This window comes from Phycodurus eques, chromosome 6 (assembly GCF_024500275.1).
Source record: "Phycodurus eques isolate BA_2022a chromosome 6, UOR_Pequ_1.1, whole genome shotgun sequence".
Lineage (NCBI taxonomy): Eukaryota > Metazoa > Chordata > Actinopteri > Syngnathiformes > Syngnathidae > Phycodurus > Phycodurus eques.
Genome location: NC_084530.1, coordinates 15,899,583 through 15,925,194, shown reverse-complemented (window position 1 = coordinate 15,925,194; position 25,612 = coordinate 15,899,583). Strand labels below are relative to the sequence as shown.

At 40.7% G+C, this 25,612-nt stretch overlaps 1 protein-coding gene across 2 annotated transcripts in view; it reads left to right on the top strand.

Moving 5' to 3' along the window:
* Window positions 1–12,797: 12,797 nt before the first annotated feature.
* LOC133404264 (FERM and PDZ domain-containing protein 1) overlaps window positions 12,798–25,612 on the top strand; it is a 28,349-nt gene continuing 15,534 nt past the window's right edge. For both annotated transcript variants that reach the window (XM_061679994.1, XM_061679993.1), the window contains exons 1-4: window positions 12,798–13,005; window positions 18,958–19,062; window positions 21,161–21,283; window positions 25,060–25,223. In XM_061679994.1, the coding sequence (XP_061535978.1) occupies window positions 21,165–21,283; window positions 25,060–25,223 (283 nt within the window). In that variant the 5' untranslated portion in view covers window positions 12,798–13,005; window positions 18,958–19,062; window positions 21,161–21,164. The remainder of the gene's footprint in view (window positions 13,006–18,957; window positions 19,063–21,160; window positions 21,284–25,059; window positions 25,224–25,612) is intronic.

The following is a 25,612-nucleotide window of genomic DNA, read 5'->3' as shown; positions in this document are numbered from 1 at the left end:
TTAGTGAAATTTACGCATATCGATTGCTAAGTAAGCTATGTACTTCCGCTACCGGAAGTGGTGCATTTTGTCTTTCAGAGTAAGAGCATAAAACAGTAAGTGATATGTTAACTGTGTAAATATTGCTAACTTAAGTGTTCTTTATATATTTTGTAAGTGTACTTGATTTTGATTATTGTTATTGATTATTTTTGGCTTCACTTACTAGTCATTATTTGGTTCTTATTTCTCACACTGAAAGTGTTAAGCCCCCATACTCTATGTATTTCCTTCTTTATTGTGGTTCTTTTGTGTTTATATTTATAAATAAATTGTTCTTCCACCCCTCCTAATGTATTTGTTTTGGATTCATCGTTGTTTTAAATGAAAATGACATTTCGTTTTGAATATTAGTCTTTTTGCATGTGGCTTGGCCAACCTTGATAAACGGACCCTTAACGCTTTGAAAAATTTATTTATCGCCCTTTCGAATTTGTATTTGAGTACCGCTGGTTTAGACCTTTGTCTTGGCACAGCTCATTCATCACTGCAACATGCCAGAACAGTGATTGCATCACAGCAGAAGCTACCAATCTGCCTGCCTAACACGTCTGGCATGTTCCACCCTCATACACGAACAAGAAACAAATGCTCATATTGACAGTTCTTTATATGAAAGTCATAATACAATTCGTCCAGCACCATGGAACAGGGGCCAACTCCTGTGGAAACTGATGTTTTTGCAATTTCTCTTAGTTTTTTCAAATTTTTCTTAGTCCTAAACTGTTGTTGGTTGTTTACATGACAAAATGAAACAACACATTGTGGTCTTCCCCTAAATTGAAGTTAGCACAAAGAGGGATAAAGAAAGCGATGCGGCAGTTGTTGGGGACAGGTGGAATAGTGTTTCTCAATGCTTGAGCATCACGTGTCAAGAACAGAAAGAGCAATACATACAGTATGTCATAGAAGGATTAAGAAGCCGTACTAGGCACTAAGAGCTATGACTGCAAGAATGAGCAGGGTGGCACTCCATGAAACAACCAGCAGCAGCAAAAGTTCTGTCACAGATTTTCCAGTAACCCAAGTTCTTATTCAGTGTACAGTATGCCTTGTTATAGAGCCGCACACCCAGATTAAAAGCCTAGCAACATTAAAAGAGTTGACCACCTGTCTCAGGCCTCTCGCCGGCCTGAAAGGGACCACAGGGAGATCCTCTTCCTCAAGTACACCACCTGCTACCACTACTTCCTCTTTAATGTTGCACAACTCTTTAAGGGTCCAACAATGGCACTTTGTAAGACTACCCAACTTAGAATAAAAGCTATTTGCAAAATCAGAAACAATGAGTTGCGTGTTAATTTCTATAAAAGGTAGAAAATTAATGAAAATCTAAATATCAAATGAAATAAGGTTTCTTCTGATTCGCTCAATGTAATAATCATATGGTTTTGTAATGTGATCCTCAAAGGTTAACTCCCTAAAATCCATTTTCTGAGCCGCTTCTCCTCACTAGGGTCGCGGGCGTGCTGGAGCCTATCCCAGCTGTTATCGGGCAGGAGGCGGGGTACACCCTGAACTGGTTGCCAGCCAATCGCAGGGCACATACAAACAAACAACCATTCGCACTCACATTCACACCTACGGGCAATTTAGAGTCTCCAATTAATGCATGTTTTTGGGATGTGGGAGGAAACCGGAGTGCCCGGAGAAAACCCACGCAGGCACGGGGAGAACATGCAAACTCCACACAGGCGGGACCGGGGATTGAACCCGGGTCCTCAGAACTGTGAGGCTGACGCTCTAACCAGTCGGCCACCGTGCCGCCGCTCCCTAAAATATTAAAGTTTAATAGGCAGGGGCGTCACTAGGTTTTATGGAGGGGGCTATAAGCCCCCAAACACTGCAGGATTTGAGCAAATGTAGCGCGGGTGCACAAGAATTTACAAACAGCCAACAAATACTGAGCAATTGCTTTATATGTACACAGAGAGAGCGAGAAAGAGAGTGTGTGATGTCTGTCTGTATCCTCTACACCTTCAAAATGATGCTAGTCAGTCTTGGGCAAGCTATTTGGAAAATTTTGTGAGCTAAGCTGCAAGCTATTCTCCATTAAATGTAGCTTAACAATGTTGTTCAGCACAGCTCATTCAAAATATAGTATATGGCAGAGCAGCATTTGCCCATTGAAGGAAATTAAGTTAATTAAACCCAACACAACACAGTGTTAATAAGAAACAGAGGGGGAAAATGTTTTATGCCAAGTTGTACTCTGTGTTGAATTTTAAGATACAAATCATAGGCTTGACAACATTAAAGGCCACTTTTTGCTGCTCTATCAAAAGACAAACTGCCAACATTATCATCAAAGTTGGTCATATAGTCTTTTGTCTGACTTGTGTATAGAAAAATATTCCAGACCGCTCACTGGCATGTAGGTCAGTGTCAGTGAATCAGATGTAACATATATTAAGGGGAACAAATACAATGCTGTAGCCAGACTCAGACTGGCCATCTGGCTGTTCTGGCACACAAATGGAGACCCAGTCTACTTTACAAAAGACACTGATGAAGAGTATTTGTAAAACAGTCCAGAAAGACCATGAGCATCACATACTGTACCCGTGCCAACCTTCTGCCAAAGTTAGAAACAAAGCCCAGAAAGAGTTTTCTTCCACTTCAGTTAGATTGTTAGTTGGCTCTTACATGATTGGCTCTTAATACTGTAGATATTCTTCAAATAGTGGCCTCTATTCTAAAGACACCCCATCTCAATCAGTTGCCGGATGCGTCATCCGCTTGAGCAAATAAACATCCTCCTTATTCTAGTCCTGGCAAAAAAAAAAAAGAAACAAAACAGGTGGTGGCTGTAATTTATAGTACAGCTACAGTTGCACAGGGCAAAGTTGGGCTTGGTACCTTACAACCTAGTTTGGTTAGCAGTGGTGTGTAGCTGAGAGCTCTGTAAATACTGTGAAGAACAAGTAAACTAATCATTTCCTTCCTTCAAACAGACAACTGGGATGACTATAAATTGACAACATTAACGGCCCCTATCATCTGGTTGTGCAAATACGATATAGCATCCATCCATTTTCTTGACCGCTTATCCTGTTCAGGGTTGTGTTTCGCTGGAGCCTATTCCAGCTGACTTCAGCCGATTGGTAAAGTACATACATCCTGGACTGGTCGGCAGTCAATCAAAGAGCATAGGCTGTATACAGACATACAACCATTCACATTCACATCGTCATTTATCACGAACTTAACTCATCCTGCACAGAAGTCAGGCGAGTTAACCACTACACCGTTAGTCACTTGAAATGTGCTACATGATGGTGGTTATAACTGTATATGACACTTGTTGTATCTGGGAATGTTTGGAAACATGCCAGTGCACAACGATGTGCAATGATAACAATGTATATGGGAACCACAGTGCCCATAGAAGTTATCTCTGCCAATAAATCTCACTTACATGACATGTGGGCTAATAGATCCTGACCTAATAGTGGCATCTCATATTGTATATTTGTCAGGCTACGCGAGCTTGCATCAATCATTTTGCAAGCCACCCAGACATGCATTCAGCTTGCTAGCACAGTAGCTACAAATTTAAGTCGGTCCACATCATCTTGTAATTTAAAACCTAAACCAGATAAGATGTAACACATGATGCAATTTACCACAAATGTGGTAGATGCGGTGTGTTTTTAAATTGTGAAACAATATCATATTACATATTACAGTGGAACAAATATACGAAGAAACATACATTTGTGAATGTGATTTTGTGTGTGTGTGTGCATGTGTGCGTGTGTGTGTATACATATCAAATGTACATATTTGAAAAAATATTGATGCAAATCATAATAATAGTGGAAATAGTAAGTGTAGTTATTCTATTGGTCTTTTGCTACCTTAAGGAAGGTCGTCACATCACTAGTATCAACACCTACATAGCACTTTAGCTCATATTTCTGCTACCGTGCATGGGTGCGCGATCCCTTTACATCAGCTGTAACGGCAAATATCCTGACAGTCTGGACAGAAGAGAGGCTGTTGAAATTATCCTGTGATAGCCCATCGAGGCCTCAATTCAAGAAAGTTAATCATTTCATGTGATGGTTTGGAATGTACTGCTAAAGTCACGCAAATATTGTTCATATTTGCATGACTTTAGCAGTACAATTTTGCTTGAAAATTAGAAATGAAACAGGTCTGAAGTATTTAGATAAACCTTATATCTAGCCTTTGGTGGTTTTGCAGCACCATTCATTTGCAGTCTGAATGCGGAGGAGTAAAACACCACATCAAAGTCATAAGGTAAGCCTATCTGCAATATATTTTGTTGACTGCACAGATTAGTGTTAGCTAAGAGCTTGAGAGTCTGATAAGCAGCACTTGATTGCTCCATGGGGTTAGATGCATATTTGTGCTAGGCCATGAGTCACTGCATGTGTCCACATATACAAGTTTGCACAGTAATTGCAATTGGACGGTTGAAGTTGCTATTTTAAATTCAGGGCTCTAAGTGCGGCCACCCCCAGCTCTGCGCCGCTGTCATGGAAACAAATCGCCGGCCCCTCAGCATGTGGGTTAGGATGACGACTGGCTCCCTTGCATGAGACAAGGCCCTTTACAGAGGCTAATTTCAGCAAGAGAAATAATAGGGTGTGTGTATAGTATGCTAGAATTATTGATCCTTTGAGTATGTTGACGAAAGCATGTCCGAGACATGTTACTAAGACACCTGGGAAATGTTTTAGAAAATGCACAATAGGTCTCCTTGATTGAAATTTTGTTGACAGTCACAATGAGAACAGTGTAATGAATTGTAGTCAGTCAATCAATACTATACAATACTACTTAGTATTGAAAAAAATCATCAACAAAAACATTCAGCACCCTTTCCTTTGAAAGACATTCACTCTACTAACAGAGCCAGGTCACCCGTGCGTCTGTGTCAGGTGTTTCTGGGAACACTATGGAATTTCTCCCTAAATTTGTTTTCGGCAGCACTGGATGTGTTATGATCGATTTCCTGCTCCTAGTGATTGTGGGTAGCATCGGGAAACGGGAGAGGGCAGTGGGGAATTATTTGATTGACAAGATAGTCAAACATACCTGGTTCTTTTTGTCAAAGGAGCCACAATGTATAATTTTCTGCTTTGCGAAATAATTAGCCAGAAAAGATAGCGAACAAGAGCAAAACCAAAAGGTATACCGGATTTTCAAGGACTTGGGCCCACAAATTCTGTATTTTAAACGCCATACTCAAACTTAAAGGAGACAGAGAACGTTTCAAACATTCAAGTCCAAATGAAACGTCTGTCTCATGCGAAATATTATCTATGCTGAACATAAAACTTAGTTTGATCTCTGATATTCTGTTCAAATTATCAAAGGTTATTTGATCGTTTTTAGACTCTCTGCTGAGATTTATCACTGACATGAACAATAATGACCAAGACGTGCGAAACCATTGATCCAGTGCTGCCAGAAATTTGACACAAACAACGTGACCGGCGTTTTCAAATTTCACTCTGCTTTTAATGTGGTTGATGTGTCCAGCCAGCTTCTCTCGGAAGACGCCAGCTTGACACCATGGCCTGATTAGAGCTGCAAGCAAACTATTCCAGGGCTGAGTTCCGACTGCAGCTGCTCCCCCTCCTTCATGACCATCATTGAAATGGATTGTTCAGGTTTTGAGAATGTCATTTTATGTATTGTTATCACTTTAATGAAAAGAAAATAATAAATTGTCTCACTCAGGGTATAAATGTGCTTATGTTTATTTGATGCTCAGCTCAGATGGTTGTGGATGTTCAGTGTGCTGACATATGACTGTAGTCTCCTCACAGAAGTATGAATGGTTTTAAGGTCAAAGCAGAAGACATCTAAAGACACACTGAGCTCTCTATAACTTATTTATCTCTATCCTATTGTTAAACGCAAGTACGTCTGCATTTCCTCTGTAACTTGGCCATATCCCATGCAAAGCCCTATGGGGAATGGCAAAGCCTCACGTCTGCAGCCGATTAGGGAGTGAGATAAATGCCTGCCAGGAGAAACCGGGCCATAGTGGAGGTGTGGGTACTGGAAGTGATGGAATGAATAAAAGACGAGTTCAAACCAAATCAGACCTGCTGCGCTTATCCACCATCTACTGCACAGTGGGTGGAGTTCCCTGATAGAGATACAAGGAACCATGTCAAGTTTAATTTGGTTTTCATGCCCACCTGTCATCCAAATTTCAGCCAAATTCTTGCCTGAACTTTAATTCTCATCCTCAATGTCAGGGACCCAATGATTCTGAAGTCACGTGGGTGCTTTAAACAGTCAACCCTCAAATCACGTTAGTATCTTTATTCATTTTCTCATTGGAGAAACTGAAATTGCTGTACACCAGTACATAAGTGCGTTATACATTTTGGGTGATACTATGACAGCAGAGTGATTGACATTTTCCTTCTTCTTCTTCTTCTACTACTACTACTATGGCTTTTCCTACACCTTTTCCCCCTAAACTGCAGGGTTGGCTGCGCTTGTCTTTATCGTCAGGATATTTGACTGGGACATAATTTGATGGTTGCATACCCTTCCTGACACCAACCACAGTTTCAGCAGTGGGACGAGTCTTTAGTCATCCAAGACCTACTCACAAGGCAGCAAGTTTGTTGTCCGTATACCTATACCCCAGGGACATAGGTTTTATGGCGCTGATCACCATCCACTCACAGAGTGGGTAATATCAATCTTTTGCTGGCAGTTTGTGAGACTTTATCACAACCTTTCCATTCTGTCTGGATGCAGTTTAATGTCATACCCAGGACTGTGGGATTTCTTATTTATCTGTGCCTATTAAAATCCATAGGCTGTATATGCCGTATGACAATGTTTTATGTACTGCTGGATTATTACAGTCAAAGGTTTAGTTGTTGAATGTTTTTTTTTATATATATATATATATATTTATTTTTTCAGCCTAAATAGGATTGACTAAGTACATTTCTTGTCTGTTTGAATATACATTTCAGAGCTATAGGACATGTTAGTAAAAACACTATAACACACACATTGTATCTGAATATATATTTTCCTTTCATTTCCTCTGACACTTCCTTGAGTGGCTATACCATCTAGTGGTGAGAACTGCAAAGTATTGACTGTCTTCAATTTCAACCAGTTTCATTCGCAGTTCAACAGTCTCCAACACAGAACATGAAAAAGTACTCCTGTTGCTTCTATGGTAACGCAAATAACTGGAAGCCAGTCATTTGAAGTTCATCCATACTGCACTAATGAAGGTAATAAGGCTAATGACAGAAGATATTCTGTTTCCCTTTTATGTCAGCCATGAAACAAAAACAACTCCCCTCCTTAGGACAGCATTGAAAGACAAATTTTAGCTTCTCGGGGTAGATCTGCTCTCTTTGAAAATCAAGAGGTTTTTATCATAAGAGAGGAAGCTTGTCGAGCAGAGCCAAACAAAGCGGGAATGGGATTGTTTGTCAGAAAGACAATTCAAATGCTGCCCCCAAAGGAGCCTGCAAAATTTGAAATGAATCCACCTACTAAAGTGTCACATGGTAATAAATAATATGACAAGAGGAAACAATATGCCAGAGCTTTTTTTTTTTTTTTTTTTTTTTTTTTTTTTTTTTTTAAGGTATGGTCAAGTCATTTGTTTAGTTTGTCACCAGAAGTTGGAAAATTCCATTTTTAGCATTAATAGCTTGATGAATGTGAATGCAGATCAACTGTAAAACAATGCATTAGATCAATTCAATTCCAAAGAAAATACCGTACTTTTCAAGATGTTCAGCTTCACCTGTTAAGTTGAACAATTTGTCGAAGTGACTGCTGGGTTGTTTACTTTGAGTAATTTGGGATCCATCCATTTTCTGGACCACTTGTTTTCATTAGGGTCACGTGAGCTGAAACCTATCGCAGCTGATTGGTCAAACATTAACTTCCCTTCAAATCAGTTATGCATTTAATTCAGAAGACAATAAAGTGAGAGGCAATTCGGAGACTGGAATGTGGACTATATACCATTAAATAACGGCAATTGTGAATGCTGGAGCCTATCCCAGCTATCTTCGGGCAGGAGGCGCGGGACGCCCTGAATTGGTTGCCAGCCAATCGCAGGGCACATACAAACAAACAACCATCCGCACTCACATTCACACCTACGGGAAATTTAGAGTCTTCGATTAACCTACCACGCATGTCTTTGGGATGTGGGAGGAAACCGGAGTACCTGGAGAAAACCCACGCAGGCACGGGGAGAACATGCAAACTCCACACAGGCGGGGCCAGGGAATGAACCCAGGTCCTCAGAACTGTGAGGCAGATGCTCTAACCAGTCGGTCACCGTGCTGCCTAGAAGAAATTTAACATAACATAGGTATTATTCTTAATAATAGAAGTATCTATACATTCATCAAGAGGTGTAAATGTGCTTTTTGATGTTGTGTTTTGTGAAAAACCATATACCTCCAATACAATATATGTTGTGACTGAGCCAGATTGTGTGACTTAATTTACGACTTGACTTGCTTGAAATTTAGTGGTGACTCGACTTGACTTGGGACTTGCTTTAAAAATGAAGGTTAGGACTTGAGACTTGCTTGTGACTTGCACATATGTGATTTACTCCCACCTCTGTACCCTGGACTGGTCACCAGCCAATCGCATGGCACATATAGCCAAACGACCTGTCCCAATCATGGCATCATTTTGGAATGTGCGAGTAAGCTCAGAGCTGAGATTTGAACCCCCAGTCCTCAGAACTGTGAGGCAGACATGGTAACCACTATTACACTGTTCTGCTGTTTGTGTCGTCTTTTTTGGGGGTCATGTGTTTGTATGATAGATGGTTCTTGTTTAGTTGTTTGGGATAATGCTGGTCATTTTCACAACCAATGTGATTACTATTTGCATCTCAGCACAACAAAAGGCTTCCACTGTTCACCGGCACACTTCCACTATACTCTCACTATACGGAGACAAACTGTTTGTACACAAAACACTCAACAAGCCAAAAATAGAAACAAATCCTGAATGCTAAATTATGTCCACCAGCTGACGGTCAAGTTTAGAGATAAGAAAAAGACCACAGAGTGGATGGGGGGTTTCCACGACCAAAACAATCAATCAATTAGACCTGCATCTTATGAAAGCTTCCCGGAGAGGGTAAATGGGCTTGACTGGAAGTGGATGTGTGGTAATGTTATTACGAATAAAGGCCAGATTGAGGGTGAAGTCATACTACAAAGCTGCATGTGACACAAGCATGTCCCATCAGATGAGAAACGAGGACATGAAAGGGACGAGCCAAACTGAATGACGGCAATGGTATCTTTGTTCAACATTGACATCTTGTGGCCAATCAGTACATCACAATGATAAATTACAAATACCTGTGCAAAAGTACCGGCTCGTTTCTAACAGCAATTTTCAAACAGCAGGGGTTTAATACATTTACCATAAAGTAACGATGAAGTATGACTTAATTCATGACACTATTAGCTATACTGGCTTGTTTTCCAAGACTGTGGTTAATAAAATGTCAAAAGATGGAACAGAGGGTGTATTTGATCTGCAAACCCCAATTACAATGAAGTTGGAACGTTGTGTAAAACATAAATAAAAAGAGAATACATTGGTTTTCAAATACTTTTCAACATATATTCAAGGGAATACGCTACAAAGACAAGATATTTAATGTTTGAACTGATGAACGTCGTCGTTGGTTTTTTTTTTTGCGAATATTCTCTCATTTTGAATTTGATGCCTGCAACATGTTCTAAAAAAGTTAGGAGAGCGGCAACAACAAGAAAAAAAAATGTATTTCCATAATTATGAATTATGGAAATAAATAAACCTTGCCATGATAATCACATTTTTTGGAAAGCTTCTGTGTATAATGCAAGAAGTATATCCACCCCCACATTTAAACGCAAAACACACCCACGTGAACATGCAAACCCCCACATACACAAGTTAATAGTGCCCATGGCAAGGCACTGAGGATCCAGGTGATGAAAGAAAAACCTGTGGGAGCCATCCACGCCGACAGGTGCCGTGGCCCACAGAGGATGTCACTGCAAAGACCACCATGACCTGGGAAGACTGAGATGGACTCCCCCGCATTGTTCAGAGCCCCCCTGTCACCCGGGCAACGGGGAAACTGCAGAATGGCCTCCCCGTGGGTAGACTGAACACACGTCCCAGCATGGAAGCTCCCATGAGGAGACACTGGATTTATACTTAAAAGGTTAAGAAGACTAAAACACAAATGTACAGGGTAAAAAAACTGAAAGACACTAATACAATAAAATAGTATAAAGATAACAAACCTAATGAATGGATACATGGATAAATAAGTAATAAATAAACGAAATAAATAATTAAGAAATCAGTTAAAAGCTAAACCAAATAAGTGAGTCTTGAGCCTCCTTTTAAAAGCTTCAACAGACTGAACACAGCCTCTCCGTAAGTTTTTGTTCTAGCCATTGAAATAATAAAAAGGCTGGTGCCAGAGGACTTAAGGGCTCACGAGGGTTGATATGATGAAAGTATATCGGCTAGATATGATGGCCCAAGACCATTAAGACATTTAAAAACGAGTAAAAGAACCTTAAAATCGATCCTAAAGCACAGAGGGAACCAATGTAGCGATCTTAAAACTAGTGTAATGTATTCTCATCTCAAAACAGTATCAGGGAGGCCAACCAGGTATCAGTCTTTTTAATCAAATGTTGTGATCTACTGTATTGAAGGCGGCATTTGAGATCCCGCAGAACCAAAACTGCGAGTTTTTTTGATTCGGCAATATACGTGATGTCATTTCAAATTGTACAACAACATTTCCACAGCAGTGACCCCGACATGAGCGTTATGTCAAACAACGAAGGTTACATAACAATTGCCCGGCAGTGCCTGTGTTGCTGAATTCCAACAAAGCGGCAACTGTCGGTGCGATCTATGTGACAACTGCCTGACTTTTGACAGGACAACCCTCGCCCCTGGTTTCAGCACATCAAAGTGCTGAAACCAACTGTCCAACTGAGAGGAATTACAACTGTCCAACTGAGAGGAATTACACAGGACATTACAAAGTATTTCCACGTATTGGCTGCGCTAGATGCCTTAACGACAGGCAGAGCGACTGGAGGCTCCTCCACATACCGGAATGTACAACACAGTCAAGTGACAGCTTTTGCAGCTGTCAGAAAAATAGAACGCGGACCAGACTTGACTCTGCCAAGTTTGCAATTGCCAGTGAGGAGATTACTACCATGGAGAGTCTTGGCATCGACGAGCGCGACCGATGAGTTTCAAGACATCTTCTCTTAGACTTTTTCATGGAATTATATTTTATGCTCACGTTCAAGCACAATTCAAGCTACATTAGCAGGGAGTCAACGAGAAACAACGGCCACAGCCATGTTTGAGGACGTACGTGACGAGTGACAAGTTCATGATGACGTAAATACGTATGGGCCCGTGATTGGCTGAAATGGAGATGACGGTCTGTTCTTGTTCTTTTCCTTTTAGCTTGTCCCGTTAGGGGTCACCACAGCGCGTCATCCTTTTCCATGTATGCATCCTCCTCTCGAACACCAACTGCCCTCATGTCTTCCCTCGCGACATCCATCAACCTTCTCTTTGGTCTTCCTCTCGCTCTCTTGCCTGGCAGCTCCATCCTCATCATCCTTCTACCAATATACACACTCTCTCTCCTCTGGATGTGTCCAAACCATTGAAGTCTGCTCTCTCTGACTTTGTCTCCAAAACATCTAACCTTGGCTGTCTCTCTGATAAACTCATTTCTAATCTTATCCAACCTGGTCACTCCTAGAGAGAACCTCAACATCTTCATTTCCGCCACCTCCAGCTCTGCTTCCTGTCGTCTCTTCAGTGCCACTGTCTCTAATCCGTACATCATGGCTGGCCTCACCACTGTTTTAAAGTTTGCTCTTCATCCTAGCAGAGATTCACAAAACACACCCGACACCTTTCTCCACCCGAAAATGGGTATGGAGCTTGGTGGTTTATGTTCAATGAGTTTACATAAGAATTGTTTAGTTTGGCAATGTTAGGAAATGCACCATGAACAATGCCGTGATAGCCATTCCGATAGTAGATGTGGCTTTTGTTGTTTGCTTGTTTTTTTGTCAAAATGGCGCTTGATGGCATTTGCATTTGAACTCTTCAGTTGTTACTGCAAATGGCAGTTTATGATCCCATACAGATATCCAATGTAAGACGGTTTGTGGCTCTCACAATTCTTTACTTGCATTGTTGGTGGAGTGGTACTACGCAGCAGTAGTAGCCCGTCTGACCGTCTGCGGGATCAACAAACTCTGAATATATTGCCATAATGAAAAATGAATAGCTATCCTCGCCATGCCTCGTCTGTAGTCTGGAAATTTGGGAGCACTTGTTATCTGCCTGCATGAACATAGTAAAGCAAGTGGACCAATTATATTATGCTGTTTTCTTCGCTTGCTTTGAGTTTTGGCAGTTAAATTGTTTGTTATTTTATGTCAGTTATTTAATAAAAGATTGCTTCTTCATCGTCTGTCTTTTTTATTTTATTTTTTTTATTTTTTTTATTTTTATTATTATTTGGTGAGAGGTCCTAACTGTTCCTTCTTGGGTCTAGAAAAGCCCCAGCGCCCCAGTGTACAGAGAGAGGGAGGGAGAGGGAGGGAGAGAGAGCGCGGGCGCGAGAGAGAGAGAGAGAGAGAGAGGGGGGTGGGGGATTACTGTATAATGTGCACGCGCCTCACCTTTCAGCATCGTGCGCGCTCCCCCGTTGTGGATATAACGCATCACTTGGGTGAACATGGAGGGCTTCTGTCACAGACCGTAAAATCCGCGGTTTTCTTTTGTAATTGTGCTTGTCTTTATTTTGCGGACGCTATAATTCCACGTCCGGGACAGTGTGAACCCCGCACCACCTCCACCCCCGACGCTCCCTGGAGGGGATTAGAAACACAAACCCGCTCGGTAAGGTCTTTAACTCTCATTAACAAGACTTGAATAACAGCTAGACATTAGGAAACTGCAATAGATTTTGCAATCAAAAAAAAAAATAATAATAATAATTGCGTGTTTCTTTTGAAGTGTTGCCTGCATCTGTCAGAAATTCTGTCTCGCTTCTAGTGCACATAATCATCACACGGAGCTTATTGCTGGAGATTTTACATTAACAATTGGTAAACATAAAACAACAATACATTTTAGGATTGTTTCCAAACTGGAAAAGTGCCAGAGCAAGAGGAGCAGTTTCCTTTGAGGGTACCCCAGCAACAACTCACTGACAATTCATTGTGTGGGTATTGTATATAACTGTGTGTATTACTGGTCACACTCAAGTCTACTGCTAATCTACCACAGACCTTCCACCATCAAGAAATACAGTACCATTCACGTTTTATACAGTGATTAAGTCAAATACAACTCAGGGAGGCAAGAAAGAGCTGCCACTGCTCCAGTGCTCAACTTTACATGTTTAGAGCCTCTGGGTGATAGGATGAAAGCGATGCACAGAAATAGGGAGTCTGGCAGGTTTATTTGGGGATTTCTAAGCTTAGAGACAGTCTGACAGATGGGTGATGCTGAAAGAACTGGAGGTTTATAAGGAAGGTGAAGCTAATGCTTAGGGTGTCTCATTGCTGAGAGGAGAAAGCATGATGGGGAAAAAAAAAAAACATTCTCTCAAATGAAGCAACTCCTTTATTCAGCAACTTTAGAGCAATTGATGAGTACACAAATAAGTCACAGTCAGTGACAAATCAATAGTTTTATTGAGTGACCAACAGAATCCTGAGTGGCACACACACTCACGTGCATTTTATAGGACTATGTTGCTCTGAATATTTTGCTGCATCATGTCTCCCTGAAGCAGAGATTCATTATCACTATTGCATGTGCTCAACGGCGTGTGTACATTTTTATGTACATTTTTATGCTGCAAGCAGTGTATTTGTGTTTCTGTGGCGTCTACGTGTCATGGCCAGATTTGGAATCAAAATGAGCACTGAGACTTGCACATGAGATGAAAGGAGACCTGCCAAGTTCTGAAGGCCTTCCCAAGCTTTATTAATTTATGATGTTATTTTTAGGCTCGGATACATTTTTGATGGAATTGCATTTATCTTTATGTTTAATACCCGATGAAAGCTCTGATTGTGCGTTGTCACTGTTTGCATGAAATTGCATCTACATTTTTCTAACGTTAATGCACAGGCACACACAGTTAGAACAGAAGCATTGTAATCGATTGGCAAAATTGTGATGGAGATGGGTATGTTTTGACCTGCCAGTGTTGGTGTAAATATGAAGCATTCATATTGGAGGGAGCACAGTGGCATAAGCCCATTGCAGTGAATATAAGTGGGAATGGTTAGCACTATTTGTCTGGACTACGATTGACTGTCAAGAGCATATTATGAGGGACCGTTTGGGACATAATTCAAGATTAGCTCTCACACTTGTTGAAAAGCTCTCATTCACATGACTGAATCACTCTTATACACTACTGAAACTATCATACACTACTCAAACACTCATACACATTACTGAAACTCTTATTCACACTAGTGAAAATCTCTCATTTGCACTACTTTTAAACGCTCTCATGCGCACTACTGAAATGCACTCATACACACAACTGAAAAGCTCTCAGCCTCGACTTAAACGCTCTCATACACACCACTGAAACGCTCTCATTCACAATACTTAAAAGCTCTCATACATACTCCTAATACTCTCTCATGCACCTTACAGGAAGGCTGTCATACACCATACTGGAATGCTCTCATACATACCACTGAAACTCTCCCATGCACACGACTGAAACACTGTCATACAGACAAGTGAAATGCTGTCATTCACACTACTGAAACGCTCTTATAAATGATACTGAAACTTTCATACGCAAATTTGACACACACTCTTGTAAGGACATGCTGGCTGCAATAATGACATCGCTGCGTCATTTCCCTTCAGACACGTCACGGAACACATTGTAACCGGGCAAATATATGCTTCAATCTCTTCGTACGTGAGTAATAGTGTGTATAAATTCACATAGAAATTCATCCATCTATTCATTCTCTTTACTGCTTATCGTCACTAGGGTTGTGGGTATGCTGGAGCAAGAGGCGGAGTACACCCTGAACTGGTCGCCAGCCAATCGTAGGGGAAATAACCTTTTACACTCACATTCACACCTAGTGACACTTCCTCTTCAATGAACCTACAATTCATGTTGTTGGAATGTGGGACAAAAATGTAGAACCCAGAGAAAATCTACACAGGCACAGATAGAACATGCAAACTCCACACAGAAAACCCGGACCTAGGATTTGAAACCACAACCTCTATCAGATGTGCATACCAGTCGTCCACTGACCACCGTGCTGTCGTATAAATTCACTGGTCGCTAAATTAGGTACACCTGCGCAATTGCCAATGTGTCTTGGGGGAAATGATATGCGACTGTCCAGCCTGTCTGCAACATATAACATTGTTAAGCAGCGGTGTTCAAACGGTCTTACAACACACGTCCATTTGCATGTCCCAAAAACATATTTAGTCAGCAACTTGGAACAGAAAAAAATAAAGCAATCACGTTCGGGCCGTAGCCTCCATCTTCGTAGTCTTCATTCATCTTCCGTACTGCTTATCCTCACTAGGGTCGCGGGCGTGCCTATCCCAGCTATCTTCGGGTGGGAGGCGGGGTACACCCTGAACTGGTTATATATTGTTTGTTAAGTAATTTCATTGAAACGTGTTTGTGAAGCTACTAGGGACATATTTATTAACATCTTTTAGTGACTGGACAGCAGCATATACTTGTGGTATACATGGATTGGAAGCAATCTTTTTTTCTACTCCTTGTCCCAACACTTCCGTTTCTTTGGTGCGTGTGTCAAAATAATTGCATGAGTTTCAAAATAAGAGTCTACATATATAAATGAACTAAAACTTGCCTGAAAGACAGAACAATCCCCAAGGGGCAGATAGGACCCCCGGACGGGTTGGTTCTGGCCCGCAGGCTGTACGTTTGACACCGCTGCTTTAAACCACTGGATGGTTGAAGCGAGCATCATATATTTTCACAGCTCAAACATATGATTATGTATAAGCAGAGTAAAGATACTAGACGAAGTTGCATCCTGTGCCTGTTGTAGGTCCTGAATCTACGGCTCGACTAGCAGCTGGAAATAAACATATGGATGTACAATTTATGATGACTTCATTCAAATATTAAGAGTGTGGTGAAATAAGAGTAAGTAATCAGTACATGACCACAATCCATCCAAATAAGTCTCAAAACAATGGAAAGCTGTTTGAAAACACAATTGGTAATCGCTCTAATAGAAATTACAATTCCCCAAGTATGACATTGCTGACAGATGCCTTTTGTTAGTCTACCTTAACAGTGAAACCTAGGGTTGAAATTATTATCTTATTGAAGGATGTTGGCTAAGTTAATTAGATATATCTAGTTTTATTGATGAGTTTGTAAAATTCCATGGTATTCTTAACATTGAAGTTTTATTTCATAGTAAGGACAACGTATCCTTTTCTTTCTTTCTTTGTTTTTGTATGTTGCTTGAAATATCATCTATTATGTCTCACTCCTTCCACTCTCAATCTCTGTCCTAGTCTGTGTGCTGACATGCTTGTAAATTGTCGGCGAAGGGAAGCGGCCGCATTATCCTAATCCATTATTGATGCGTGCAGTCCTTTGACTGAGACACACCCACATACAAAATCACTCAAAACACAAACACAATCAAACCCATAAAAAACCTACATTCACCAAAAACATTTGGTCACAAACAGCACGGGTCTTTGTCCGCAAATATTAATGGGATGCATCACGGGCTTACTGCATGGATGGGAGTATATGCACTGTGTTCCTGTGTTCTTTCTTTCTTTCTTACTCGCTTTCTTTCTTTCTTTTTTGGACCTACTCGACTGGACTCAAGCAACACTAAAATGTTGTCGGTTGAACATTTTCCGGTACTTTGTGAGGAACATTGAAATCAATTAATATTTATATTAAGAAAAGCTAGACACTCATCAGCAAACTGCAAAAGGGGCAATAACTGTAGCGAGGTAATTATGTTAAAAAAATACAGTGCCTTGCAAAAGTATTAACCCCCTTGGCTTTTTACCCATTTTGTTCGATTAATAACAATAATTTCCGATCCATTTTGCTCATCCTTCAAGGCAAAACTGCTCCAGCTCCTTCAAGTTTGACGGTCACTTACAGACTGGTTGGTTTTTGCTCAAGAATATCACTATATTTATATATATTTAGCACCAACCATGTTTTCTGCAACTCAGACCAGTTTCCCAGTGGCTGCTGTTGAAAACATCCCCATAGCATGATGCTGCCACCACTGTGTTTCACTGTGGGAGTGGTGTTCTTGGGGTGATGAAATGTATTTTGTATTTTTCGTTCATTCATTCATTCGTCTTTCGCACCGCGTATCCTCAACAGGGTCGCGGGCATGCTGGCGCCTATCCCAGCTAACTCTGGGCGAGAGGTGGGGTACACCCTGAACTGGTTGCCAGCCAATTGCAGGGCACACATAAACAAACAACCATTCGCACTCGCGTTCACACCTACGGGCAATTTAGAGTTTTCAATTAACCTACCATGCATGATTTTGGGATGTGGGAGGAAACTGGCGTACCCCGAGAAAACCCACGCAGGCACAGGGAGAACATGCAAACTCCACACAGGTGAGGCCGGATTTGAACCCGTGTCCTCAGAACTGTGAGGCAGACGTGCTAACCAATCGTTCACCGTGCTGCCTTATTATTATTATCATTTGTTTCACTTCATTATTTTGTGCAGAGCAGAACCATGAAATAAAATTCAAATTAAAAAATCATTTTAATTAGTGGTTCTAATGTAACAAAATAGGTACAAAAGAAGCCTTGGGATGAACACTTTTTCAATGCACCGTAAGTATTATTAAGCAAAGCAATAAAAGACAACAGAAATATTGACTTGGGAGGGTTACGGGCAAGAAACATCTCGGGTCAGTATCTGACAGTTGGGCTGATGGGACTTTTCCCGGGGCTTTGCGAGGTCCTCATTAAATATGGATGGTGTTTGGAGCTGGGGCAAGTGGGACTCAAGAAACAGCACAAAGAGCCCAGCCTGGCAGGACCATCATACTTTTTTTTTTCTGTCTCCCTCGCTGTCTCCTGTTCTTTCTCCAACTTCCTGATCCTTTCCCCCCCTGTCTCCTTTCCTCTTTGATTTGCTAGACTATCCCACTCTTCTTACTTTTCAGTCTGCTGAGCTGTTTGTCATTTCATTTGCCTTCTCTTTTCTGTTTTGTTTGTTGCTGCTTCTTCCAACTGTGTGCCCCTGCTCCACTCATCTCTCTACTCAGCTCTCTCTCTCTCTGTCTTGCTCCCTCTTACACTTGCCCACTTTTTCTCTCTCCCTCCTTGTAAGCATAAAACATTTGAGAGGTTTGCAGGGAAGTGGTCCTATTTTGCAGCAGCATGCAGCGGTAAGTGTTGTAATTACAAAGGGAGAGAGCTTTCAAAATGGAGTTTGTATGATTGTGATTGCCTATGTTAAGATAGCCTATTCTTAATTAGACCACATTTCGAATTAGGTGTTCACAAAATTCACAAAGTATTGAATTCCTAATCAGTTTTACAGACACAATGTGAATGAGACTGAAACGCCCAAAGTCTGATTTGGATGACTGCTAAATGAGAAATAAAAAAAGGTAATCCTAAAATACTGATTTACTGTATTTGGAGTGTTGCCCAAGTCGGGTTAATAATGGTTATGATAGGTGGTACACATAAAGAATGTAAGACTGAGTACAGGATTGTTTTGTCACCTTTTAATTCCAGTTTCTTTTTGTACGCACCAAAACTGGGATTCATGACTTTGCGTTTTGTTATTAGGTAATGAAGGCTGGCCCCCCACAGCAGAATGATGGATGGAGAAAAAGCAGGATGGGACTTTAAGTGGCGCCCACACGGAGCCCTGACGGAAAGGGCTGCGAGCAGGTGTGTGCTGGTCTATGAATCTCAAACCATTTGTAGGCGTTTTTTCAAAGACAAATGACAAGATCAGACTATTAGCAGAATGTGCAATAAATAGTGAGTGGGGCAGACAGTGAGAGGGAAGTGTGTAGTGAACCACAGACAGTGTCTGCGATCATGTTTAGCTAAGTCCATTGCCCTAACCAGACCTCTAAGGTTAAGGAGAAGCTCATTCTAATCTGGCTAAGCGCAGGTGACGCACAAAGCCCTTGCCATGGACCTGCAGACATACAGTACTTTGTAAACAGTGTGACTTTTATGCATTCAGAATGCATAAGAAAATGTTACTTGTTTTAACAAATCGTACAGTGTTTCCCCCCCAAAAGTATTTGTTAATAATACAATATTGATAACATTATCCACTGCTGTCAGAAATCAATATTGTATTCTATTAACATGAGATGCAACTCAAGTTGTATCTTAATTTTGTGTGCGTGAACATGTTATTTTCAGTGGTTTAATTCAGATGATTGGTGACACACACACAGATAAGCTCCAGTAAAAGAATAGACAGATGGGTACCTCTGCTTTTTTCACATTACCTAAAAAAAAAAGGTGAAAGGTAGAGGGTGTCACATTTGTGCCATATTTATTTGAGCTATTACTTAATTCTGTGACCACACGGAAAGAATTGCACCTGAGTACAAAATAAAATGTATGTATAAAACCTTGATTTTATGACATCTTTTCAATCACCAGAGAGGAGAAATGCACACAAGTGATAACCTGTTCACAGTCATAGAGTAATCATGTTCCTCCAGTTACTCCAGTTGTGGACTTCGACAAGCTTGCACTGTTGTTGATGTAATGAGTAATCATAATAATCAGGCATCTTGCAAGTTTATATGCAAGAAAAGCCATTATTTCCTCAACAACAAAGACATCGTTCTTAAAGTTCTATTTGTCTGAGAACGATCCATATTGGCAGCATGGTGGAATAGTACTAGCTGTAGCATGTCTGAATCTCTGTTGGAACATCTCTGTTCGGAGTTTGCATGTTCTCCTTTACTTGTGTGCATTTGTACTTTGGCTTTCCTCAACATTCCGAAAACATGCTTCTTGGGTTCAAAAGAAGACTCAATTGTCCTCGGGTGTAAATGTGAGTGTGAACGGTTGTTTGTCTCTTGTGTCCTGCGCTTGACTGGCGACCATCGCAGGGCCGTTCCCAGCCTCTCACCCAAAGTCAACTGGTCTAGGCTCCAGTTACCCACAAACCTAATGAGAATAAGTGGTGTAGAAAATGGATGCATCGGCAAGTCATATCAAAGGATTTCTACAAGATTTTCATCATTATTCTAGAAATATTAATAAAATCTGTGAAGTTTAGGAATAGGAATTGCGGCGTTAATATCCTAGCCAAGAAAATGTGAGGCTATTTTCCTTCTCTGTTTTCATTTCTGTTGCATCAATTGGTGGTAATCTATATGTATTATGCTTGGAAGATCATCATGGGATTGTACTAGTGGCTAAATAGTGTGATCTCAAGTAACCTTAGTACACAAGTTCTAACCTCAGAAGGGAAACGTCATGGCTAAGAAAAAAACCCAGGAAAAAACAAGAGCGTTCAAGGCAAAAGAGGTTATTTAAGACAGATGGATGTATAATGTGCTTATGACACTTAAGATCCCACTGGAGACATTATCGGCTGTGTCACTTAGCGCTTCCATCCCAAAGCTTTTGCCTCCTCAAGCTGTTATCATAATATTTTCATTTTCTGTCCCCCTTTTTTCTCTCTGTAAATTGGCAACTCATCCTATCCTTTCCCTCCTTATCCGCTTGTTCCCTCTAATGGATGGTGCTAATGCTCATCATCAGCAGAGCACATCTGCTAGAGATTGCTTCCTGCAGCTGTGGGATACACCACAGCCTAGAGTGTCCCCCTAGTCATTCATCATTTCAGTCATTTCAAAAAGTAATTATTATAACGTGCTATTCATGACGATAGCATGTAATGAAGCAATCAAGCATAAAATTACTGCGTACATGCATTTGCAATTTTAGTGTGATTATAACGGGATACTGTATTGTATAGGTGAGTCTACCAAACTTGACCTCTTCTCAGGTAAATGGACCTGCAGGGCAGGAGTCGCTCCCCATCCCGCAGGACCAGCAGGGTCGAGCAGGTGGTGGGAAGATGGCTGAGACGGTCCCGAGAGTTGGGCAGCAGGTCTCACTCTTTGAGCAGGTAAACCTTTGTACGTCTTATTTGATGTCTTAAGCATGTTCCCAACCAGTTGTTTCACTATTACAAATATTAGAGGGCTACATGACAGTTTGAGCCTAAGCAGTAAGAAATGCCATTGTTGTTGTTTGTATGTGTATGTAAATATAATTCAATTGCGCCCGATCAAACAGTCACCCAGCCTCGCTGGTTCTCTAGCTGCTGGGAATCAGCCGAGGGAATGCTACGTGCTAAGCTAACTTGATCGGCACCGTCTACCGGGGCTGGCTAGCTACCTTGGCAAAAGTCTTTCATTCAATGGAGTGATGTCACTCTTCTAAGCTACTAATCCTATCCTCCATAATGGCAAGTAAACTACATTTATTACAGATTACTGAGAAAGGAGGTCAAGGAGTAACTAAACATTCAACACATCAAGCAAGGGAGCGTGGGAATGGACAGAGAAGCCATGCTTACTGTAGGTATGTTACTAAATCCAGGAAAAACGGCCGCCATTTTATTTCCATTTCGCTGTGCCGGAATTAGGGTACTAGGGCTGCACAATTATGGCCAAAAATTATAATTACGATTATTTTGATCAATATTGCAATCATGATTAGGAATCACGATTATTCCTTATGTTAGGAAAAAAAACTTATTTTTATTGCACTACTTTTCAACAAACAATATGTTACAGTTTTCAGTGCAAAATGAATCTTTAAATAAGAATAAATGTAACTGAATAAATATGCTATTACAACATGCAATCATGAATTGCAACTTAATGGAAGCAGATACAGTTAATGCATAGAACGCAATAACATTGGTCTGCAAGCACCGACTTTTCATTTGAAAATCCCCTTTGTCAACATAGTGAAGTGTCAAGGACGGGTACGTGTCCGTTGTTCTATTTGACCATCGGTCAGTCGTGCACGGTCACAAACTGTAAAGAATTTGACAGTTGTGATTTCCCTCTCTATTTACTTCCAGCATTTTTTCATTGTGGCCAGCCGAAGTCAAGGCAGCCACTACCACGATTGTTAATAGTGTCTTACCGTGACACGCCAGCTCTCTGCCAATGTGCTAAGAGCAAAATAAAAGCTTAGTATATTACTATATGGGACATCATTGCCAATGTAGGCTTTTATTTTTAAGTTGGCCCTGGAGCGTGGTGACGGCGCTTAATGAAGTCTTAACCATACGTTCGTCCCCTGGTGGATGACTGACTAGGTTGCGGGCACGGCTGAAAAAAATGAAGCACTTTTCACATGCAGCAGGGGCCTCATTTTAAATGTAAATATATCGCCGACGATCAGACTCATTTAATTGCCAAAATAGCCAAAATCGCCATCATGATTACATTTTATTAATTGTGCCGCCCTATAGGTTACATTTATTTAGCGGCAGTTCGCCAAAATCGCGTTATCACATTGTTTAGCGCAAAGTAACACTGGTTCTGTTTCAGATTACATTGTTGGGAAATCCATTTATAACCTTGTTTTTGAATTTTTCAATTGTGTTGAGATTTTCTATGGTTCTTCTGACAAAGATGAGAATGTTCCTCGATGTTGGCGTCGAGCATCACACAGTCATAGGATTCATCCACGACAGAAAGTCCTTGATTCACTATTACTATTCTTGTTTTCTGTGAAGTTTGAAGTAATTCCGGCGATGCAATTGCTCTCAGTTTGTTGCTCTCTGTTTGCCCCTAAAATTGAGATGGCTCGAGCAGACCCCACTGAAAAGTCCACTGGAGTCACGGAGGCGACAGAGTTGATGAGGCATCTTGCATGTTTGAGAGGGCCGTGCCCAATTTTGCCCCAGCGTATAGCCGGCCCCAGTTATGGGTTTTATGGTTTATGCTATGGTTTCATAGGCATTGAGATGAAAGAAGTGCCTGTGAGTTGGCGGCCTTTTACAACAGCACCACTATTTCTTTTCATTAATTTGTACTTTTCCACCCTTTTTTAAAAATGTATTTTCCGTTGTGTGTCGAGCTAACCCGTTATGGACTGTTTTCAGTATTTTTTGCCGTGACAATCTTTGTCAGAGACTGAGAGTGTTGCACTTGTTATTTTGTGCCTTCACTAGAAGCCTGTTTCCAACAGCTCCATTACTTTCTCCCTTATTTTACTTCTTTTTGCCCCGTGCTGGGCCGTTAGAACTATTGCAGGCTTTTGGCCGTGGTATTTCATTGAGCGGATAATATCGGCGTTAGTGGTCTTTTGCCGCTTGACTATAATGCTCCAACGTGGAGCTGACCAACGTCCATTCTGCGAAGAATGCATCCTGAAGGAGATATGATATGAGAACCGGTGCTAAAATGATGTAAATTGAAGCAAGAGAAAGGACTCAAAGGGATAAGAGAATTGAATCAATTTGTCTGTATGTGTGTTACTCGCCAACAGACTAACTATCAGCTGTTAGAAAACTTTGTTTACATTCAAACTCAGCTTGTTGGAAACGTGAAACGCATCTGTGATCACAAGATTATAATATCAGTATACCAGCCATAGACATCTCTGATGCCGGCACCATCATACTGGTCGGTGGCGACTTCAGTCTTGCTTCTCTTCCTCATCTACTAACAGCTTCACACAACATGTGCAACAAGAGGGAATAAAACTCTGGACCTCTTGCATGCTAAATGCCCTTGTAAAGGCAGAGCTTGTATACTTTGATTAGAAAAGAATATTTTATTGAGTTATATAGTATTGTATCATTATAATCAAAATGTTTGTCTTTTTTTTTTTTTTTTATGTACACCACATTGTTACAGCTGCGCTTGTTGTTAAAGAGCTCCAGAAATAAAGTTGAGTTGAATCTTTACCTAGCCTTCAAGTGTAAAAATGAAGCAAACAAGTATTTTATGAGCTGCCTATTGCCAAAAATGTGTCTGTGAATAAGCTGTTCTGAATTGCTAGGATTAGTGTATGTAGTAATAGTAGTCTAGCTGGAAACTGAATTGTAGTAGAAAGTAACCAGTGATGACTGGTAAGAATCTTGCTGAATAGGTGAATGGCCAAACAGCTGCATATGCAGTAAGAGTAACTGCAGAGACTGCAAAGTAAATATGACAAGCAGGATAGAAAACGGATGGATAGATACATTATGTTTTCCATTTCATTCATTGCAGCATTTACTGCTTTCATCTATTGTAGCATTTACTACTAGCAGTTTGCTATTTTCTTACATTTCATTTTAAATATCATTAAATCTGTTCCTGTTTACAGAAAAAACAAGCAACATCACTTTATCTATTTCGATAAGTGCTTAATGAAAACATCATTCTAAGAGGAGAACATTTTATTTATTTTTTTCAGATCGTATAGACCTGATGCATCTAGCCTCCAGTGCAAGTGAATTTGAAACAAGTAGGGGAGGGTTTACGGAGTGAGGAGTGTAAAAAGTAAGGAGGTGGTGTGAAGCCGGCAGTGACTGAAGACTAAAATATCGAAATGCTGATTTTCAAATTCGAAATTGGAAAGATCGTTGAGTTCATGTTTGTAGATGCATTCTCATAGGCCCTGTACCTGTATGTGTGAGATCCTTTATGTCACAGTTTGTTGAACGCAAAACGTTTGCATCAACATTAGGGAATAATGTGCTTCTCAAATAGCAGGGGGGTTTTGTACTCTTACAACACTCCAGCACTGACTGTACACCAGGTGTATATTTGTTGATGGCACATCAAGAAAGATACAGAAAATGTGTACGATAGATGTGAGGGACCTGATTTTGACCTCAGGTGCTATTTAACAGCCTGAAAACTAGCTGTGCTCTCTTCTGACCACTTTCAGAGACAGAGTTGCGATAGATGGGAGACCAGCAGAGTCCATTAGTACAGATCAGAGGAATTTTCCCTTCCGCTTGAATGTTTTGATCCAGCAGGACCCAAAGCTCAAATCTCATGGCCTCACGCTTTCCTCCCAGACACCTATCTTGGTACAAGAGGTCACACAAGGTATGACAAGAAATGTGAAATGTGTCTCTTTTGCTCTTTGTTCACAGATACAGTTGCGTTCAGAAGTGTACATTTACCCATATTGCTCATGTCATAGTACTGTTGGACATTCATTCATTTGAACCATTATTTTCCATGGTGGAATGACTAGACAAGATACATCACCCATGTTTTCTTAAAATACAAGAATTTAGTGCACACATTTGAATGTATTTAGAATGGTATAAGTTTTTGTGAAAATCACAATTTAGAACAGGTCGTATTTCCTAACATTTCGTAGTTTAAAATGTTCATCATTGAGATGAAAGAGCATCGGTTTGTTTGGATAATACGTCATATTTTGATAGTTGCACTATTAAGGTACAATAAAGCCCCAAACATGACTGCAC